General features: G+C 46.2%; 1 protein-coding gene across 1 annotated transcript; it reads right to left on the reverse strand.

Annotated features, from left to right (window-relative positions):
• Nucleotides 1-1,524: 1,524 nt before the first annotated feature.
• GJA8 (gap junction protein alpha 8) lies at nt 1,525-4,028 on the reverse strand. The gene has a single exon (XM_006051127.3). It carries the CDS (start codon nt 3,038-3,040, stop codon nt 1,718-1,720), a length of 1,323 nt encoding a protein of 440 aa, XP_006051189.1. The 5' UTR covers nt 3,041-4,028; the 3' UTR covers nt 1,525-1,717.
• Between the last annotated feature and the right edge of the window lie 2,746 nt (nt 4,029-6,774).

Raw genomic sequence — 6,774 nt, forward strand, 5'->3', positions numbered from 1 at the left:
TCTCCTCAAGACAAGCCAGTAGGAGGTATCGTCTAGCCCAGAGCTAGGTTTGTTCCCAGTCCCTGATAAAAGGAGGTGTAGATTTCAGGCTGAGTGTTGAAGCTATGAGAGGACAGGAAAGAAAGGGACCTTTTCTGCTTTAGGGAAGAAAACTGCAACCGGGATTTTTAAAACCTTTTCAGTTCAGGGACGGAGAAGGCAATGGCAACCCACTCCAGTACTCTTGCCTGGAAAATCCAATGGATGAAGGAGCCTGGTAGGCTGCAGTCCATGGGGTTGCTAAGAGTCGGACACAATTGAGCGACTTCACTTTCACTTTTCACTTTCATGCATTGGAGAAGAAAACGGCAACTCACTCCAGTGTTCTTCCCTGGAGAACCCCAGGGATGGGGGAGCCTGGTGGGCTGCCATCTATGGGGTCACACAGAGTCGGACACGACTGAAGTGACTTAGCAGCAGTAGCAGCAGAAGTTCAGGGAGAGAGTATGGAGTCTTGTACTCCTTTTCTGATGGTGCCCAGTGCAGAATTCCCACTAATACAAGGGATGTAATTGCATCAGAACCCAGGGCTACAGTGACCCAAAAGAAAGGCCAGTGAGAACTCTGGACATCTCCTGGACTGATGATTTAAACTAAACACTCCAAAATGGTAAAATGAGGTTTGGAAGCCACAGAAATGAGTTGAGACCATAAATAATATGACCAATTCCATAGGAAAGCTGGGCTCACAAGTATAAGCTGAACTTGCAAATTGGTGCCTGGAAAATCCCATGGACAGAGGAGCCTGGTAGGCTGCAGTCCATGGGGTCGCTAAGAGTCGGATACAACTGAGCGACCTCACTTTCACTTTTCACTTTTATGCATTGGAGAAAGAAATAGCAACCTGCTCCAGTGTTCTTGCCTGGAGAACCCCAGGGACGAGGAAGCCTGGTGGGCTGCCGTCTCTGGGGTTGCACAGAGTCGGACATGACTGAAGCGACTTAGCAGCAGCAGCAGCAGGTTAAATTTGGCTTGCACATTTTTGGGGGGGCAGGGGGCGGGCTCACATGGCATATTTAAAATTTAGTTGGCAACGGTAAAAATGTGGAAAACTTCACCTGAACGTTTGGATTTCTGGCTTTTCTTGAAAAATCAGATGGCCAGGTAAACACTGTCTGGTAATCGCTGCCTGAAACTGAGCAGCTGCCCTCTGCTCTCCAAATTTCACAGCTCCAGCCCTGGCATGGCATTAGAACAGGTGCACTTCCCCAATTTAAACAACTTCACGAATTAAACCGCCTGCATCCTGTAGGCGGTTAAGTTTGGGACCGCTGATATATGCCACACGGTGTCTGCTAGGGAAGTGCTGAGTTGATAAAGTTCAGCTGAGTTTGTACAGTTGCCACAAGGCTGGTAAAAAGCCCTGAGGCAATCAGTTCTGATTGAAAGGCTTTCTATGGGGAAATGAGGATGAAAGCAGAATTGCCCGTGGCTGTGGAGAGGGCCAGGGCAGTCACGAGACTGGGAACTTTGATGGGACAATGGGCTTATCTGGGTAGCCTTTGCACACGGGAAAGGCAGTTTCCTGGTTGTCCTGCATTCACGGTTCTATCACGGTGCCCGTCCAACCAGGGTGGGTGTGAGGGGAGGGAGAGAAGACTCAAATCGTGTCGGCAACTTTAGGTTTCATCTTGCCGTGTGTTAGCTCAGGCGTTTTCTTTCTCTCTTTGGCACCGCTTCACACCGTGAGATCGTCTGACCTGGCCCGGCTGCTGGCTTTGCTCAGCCTGCTCAGGGGTCTGGTGTCATCCCCTGGCAGCTCCGCACACAGCGAAGGCGCCTTCTCAGGCGTCAGCTCTTGCTTTGATACCTTCTCAGGCGGCGGCTCTTCTTTCTCAACCTCCTTCTCCACTTCGGGGGGCTCCACTTTCTCCGCTTCCAGCACGGCCAGTGTCTCTTGGCCTTCTGTGCTCACTCTCTCTGCCTCCTGACTCTTCTCGCCCACCTCTAGTTCTGCGGCCGCTTCTACGGGCTGCTCCTCCTCGACTCCCTCCTGGGCGCCCACCTGAGCGTAGGAAGGCAGGGTCTCCTGGTAGGCCCTGGACAAGTCTCCCAGGGGCCCCGGGCCCACCTTCTCCTCGAACTGACTGAAAGGCTTGGCAGAAAGGGGGCTGGCCTCTACCATCCCCACCTCCGTCAAAGGGAAATAATGGGACACGATTTTCTCTTCTTCGAGGAGCTGGTAGCCCTTGGCCTTCTGGATGGAGGAGACGGCAATGGAGTGGAGGGACTTCTCAGGAATCTCCCCCAGTGGCTGCTCCACTGGCCTCTTTAAGGCGGATCGGATTTTCTTCAGGCTCAGGTGGCTCATCTCCAGAATATTGAGGAAGAGGGACACGGAGGCCACGGACAGCATGAAGAGGATGAAGATGGTTTTCTCGGTGGGTCGTGACACGAAGCAGTCCACCACGTTGGGGCAGGGCCACCGGCTGCAGCGGTAGAGAGGCAGGATCCGGAAACCGTACAGGAAGTAGTGGCCCACGATGAAGCCCACCTCAAAGAGGGTCTTGAAGATGATGTGGCAGACGTAGGTCCTCAGCAGGGTCCCCTCCAGCCGGAACTTCTTGGTGCCTTTGCTGCTGCTGCTGCTCTTCTTGACGCTGCCCTGGTCCGCCGCTAGGGGCGCCCTCTCGCCGCCGTTGCCCGGCGACTGCTGGCTCAGCTCCTCTGCCTCGCGCTCCTTGCGTTTCTCCTCCATGCGGACGTGGTGCACCGCGTGCCCCACGTACACCAGCGACGGCGTGGAGACGAAGATGATCTGCAGGACCCAGAGACGGATGTGGGAGATGGGGAAGGCCTCGTCGTAGCAGACGTTCTCGCAACCTGGCTGCTGGGTGTTGCACACGAAGTCGGACTGCTCATCCCCCCACACGAACTCTGCGGCAGTACCGAGGATGAGGATCCGAAAGATGAAAAGCACCGTGAGCCATACGCGGCCGATGACAGTGGAGTGCTCATTCACCTCCTCCAAAATGTTCCCCAGGAAACTCCAGTCTCCCATGATTCACCTACCTACAGAAGGAGAAGGCAGAGCTGAGCGGCCACAGTGCAATCCACCTTTTTTTTTTTTTTTCACTAACTCGGGGTACCTCCCCTTCATGGGCGGCTGAAACGGTCAGTGGGTAAACAGTATCTTTTGAGTGTTTCCTCAGTGCAGACTAGTACTAGTACTAGGGAACAAAAGAGGCATAAAAGAATCTGCTTCCACTGGCTTTATCATCTGTAAAATGGGTTCTCATTCACTTCACAAGCTGCCTGAAAGGATAAATGAGGCAGCGTCTGTATAAGCCTTGAACTACATATCAAATAAGAAATCATTGTTGATCTTAAATAGAAACTCATGGTTTCATGGATTTAAGTCAAGAACACAAGCTGAACTGAGGTTCATGAGGCATAATGCTGAAGAAATATTCTAATCCATTGGTGTCTGCCCCCCCCCCCCCAGTTTTTTCCTATGTATGAAATTGCCTGTGGTCACCTTACTTGTGACTGTGTTGGGGTATACAATGATCGTATGTTGAAAAGGAAGTGGAAGGAAACATATTTTTTGAATATCTGCTTTGTTGCTGACCTTTGACTACATTTTTTTCATTCAGTTTGATACTGTGAGACCTACTCAATGCGTGTTACAGAGCCCAGCACATAATGAAAGCGTGATAAATGTTTAACTAATTTGATTCTATCACATGAGAAAACTGAGGCTCTGAGAGTTTAAGTAAATTGTCCAAGATCAGGTAACTAGCAGCAGTTCTTTCTGTTAGGTTCTTTTTGCCACCCCTTTGGGACTCATTGCCTGTGATTAGAGCTGTACAGTTCTATGACTCCTGTGCTCTTATTTATGTTTTCTCTACTCTAGGCTGAAATCTGGAAACCTTTCTTAATAGCTTTTCAAATTGAAGGTGATATATATATGTACATATATATTTATTTTTATTTATTATCACTCTTTTAAATCCAAAGAATGGGGAGAGTGCTTTGGGAAGAAATCATGTCACAGGGTGAGAAAAGTCCGTTAAGATGGTTTTAATGTCCCGCAGAGTGAAAAGGGTTTAGGGTCTGTAACATGTGGCTGCTTTAATAGAGCTAAAATTTCATCTGTCAGGAAAAAAATGCCATTAAACACGATAGTATACAATGCCCCTAGCAATGGCCATGACTAATGGACATGGGATTGAACTGATGGGCGTGATGTGTGCAAACTGGGTCATTTGTCCAGTGCAAACCTGTGGTGCAAGCTGGTAATCTCTGAAAGACTCTGGTCAAAACCTCCACCCTGGCTATGTTCCTCTAGCTTGAACATCTTAAGAGTTGTGGGGTTTACTCATCACTGCCCTCAGATCAGGGCAGGAGCCCATGCTAGAAATGCTGGTCTGGGCTTCTCCAGCCACGCCCTATATTATAGGATCAGAAGTCCATGGGGCCAGAGGTTATGCCCATCGCATTTAATGACAGTGATATTTGCTAAACATTTGGATGAGTGATGAAATGTGGTATCTTAAATTAAGTGGGAGTGTCATCTTTGGAGAGGGTAAACAAAATGACATCTGAAAGCTTTCTTCCAACCTGTAGTTTGGAGCCTGGCCAGACAGAATTTGTGGCAGATACTGATGGCAGGGGTGAACAGTGACCAACCTAGGCTCTTGGCTATCTATTTTTTTGGTGAAGAGTAGAGTTACTCCTCTTGGAGGCACAGAAACTTCCAGTTAGGCCAGGCATCTGCCAGCAGCTTCTCTCCTCATGGGAAGGTTAGAGCGGCTGTGGCATCCCCAACCATGATTCTGGCTTTGGGAAGAGTTCCTTTCGGGAATGGGGAATTGAAAGTGGGCAAGGGTTCTTGACTCAAAACCAGCTGTTCAGAATCCCAGTCACATGCATCTAGTGATACTACTGCCTTTAACACTCCTCAGGTGGCAATCAAATTTAGTTGCCCTATGAAGAGTGGCAGCCATTCCCATTGCCTTCTGGAAGAAGGCAGGAAACAATCATGTAAACAGTCTATGCGTAAATCCTACTGGTGACAGAGCCGGGAAAACCCAATATTTTTTAATCAACTAGTTCAATCTAAAATTCATGTCAAAACAATAATTTATGTAGTTTACTCCTGGGAGATCAAGTCTGGCTTTAATGAACTCTAACTGTCATGTTGCTAATGGCTTATCCCCATTGATACATCAGCTCAGTTTATAAGCTTACTTGTATGGTACCATATTGGTCCCTTTGAAATTTTGTATGTTTTTCACTCATGTACCCACATGAATGTGTGTGGTGAGCACCAACTCTCAGGACTGTATGTCTACTAGTCTTGTTTCCCCCTTTTATTTTTTAATTTATTTTTTTGTTTCCCCCTTTTAGAGTCAAAAGCTCTTGAAGGACAGGGGCCATTTTGTCTTTATCCTCTATGAACCATCATGACACAGAACAAAGACCTTACAGAGTGGGAGCTCCATATATACCAGGGGATAGGATCAATGGTAATCATTTGAAATCTGAAATTCTCAATCCCTGAGTGCATGTAATACTAGTCTTACCTACAGGGAGCTCCAATTCCTAAGGAACGTCAATCCTTTTTGCTGTGGCTAGCAGTGGGGAGATTGAAAACTTGCAAAGAAGTGGTAAATTCAAAAAAAGGATGGTAAATGGATCCAGAACTAGTTATTTTGAGATATCGTTTTGTATAAAACTAAAGATATAAGCTGTAAGGCCAATAATTCTTGACATGTATCATGACACACATTTATGATACATAAAGACCCTCCTGACTACCCCATTCGTAATTTCCAAACTAAAACCAGACAGAGCTGTGTCCTTCCACACCTCACCCTGCAATGCTAGGAATGTTTGACTGGTTTTCTTTCTTTTTTAATGTCTATGTTACAGAATTTCTTGTAATAATGAAAAAAGAGAAACTATAATTGAGGACAAAATCTTTCCAATTCCATGCTGTTGAAACAGGCCAACAATACCATTAAGGAGAAAAGATTTAGAAGTGCTAAGGAAAGGTGCCCTGGGTTCTTGACTTCTAAAAGTGAAAATTATAATTAAAGGAAGTCAGATAAGAGTAAATCTGGGCAACTGTTTCATTGGAATGGCAAAATCTAAAGCAAAGGATTTCCCTTTTCTTCAAGGAGGCAACTCTCTCGTTTATTTTGCTTGTTAAAATCTATTACAGGTGGAAAATAAACTCGAGAGTTCGAGCCTCCACCCTCAAGCTATCCACCATAACACCCCACCAGAGGATTATGGTTTTAGGTAATGATTAAAATAATACCTTATGTTTGGGTAGCCCTTATCTATTTATAAATGATACATTTTAGCATATCTTATTTCAGTTTCATAACAACCTGTGAACTAAGGCCAGTGGTCATCAGACTTGGATTTCAGAGACTAGTACAATAACAACAAAATAGGGTACTGACTCCAACATATTGCTACTAACTCCTTATTTTGCCAAAAAACTTTAAAAATTACTATGACTGCAGTCTTTTTTCACCATCATCTCATAAAAGGGGAATTTTAATATTATAAACCTAGATAGGACATAATTTTGGAATAAAAGACAGGCCTTGAAATCGAACACATTTAACTTGGTGAACAATTTACTCCATTGTTTCCTACATCACTGTCACATTTTAGTCACAGGCAGCTGAATAATTCATCTTGGACCAGAGCTGACAGGTCTACAGATGGATGGTTGAGAACCAGGGAACCTGGCATTATCAGCCCCATTTACCAGGA

This window comes from Bubalus bubalis, chromosome 6 (assembly GCF_019923935.1).
Source record: "Bubalus bubalis isolate 160015118507 breed Murrah chromosome 6, NDDB_SH_1, whole genome shotgun sequence".
NCBI lineage: Eukaryota > Metazoa > Chordata > Mammalia > Artiodactyla > Bovidae > Bubalus > Bubalus bubalis.

Excerpts from the sequence above, each read along its gene's own strand:
- GJA8 (XM_006051127.3), bottom strand. The coding sequence starts at position 3,040 with ATGGGAGACTGGAGTTTCCTGGGGAACATTTTGGAGGAGGTGAATGAG.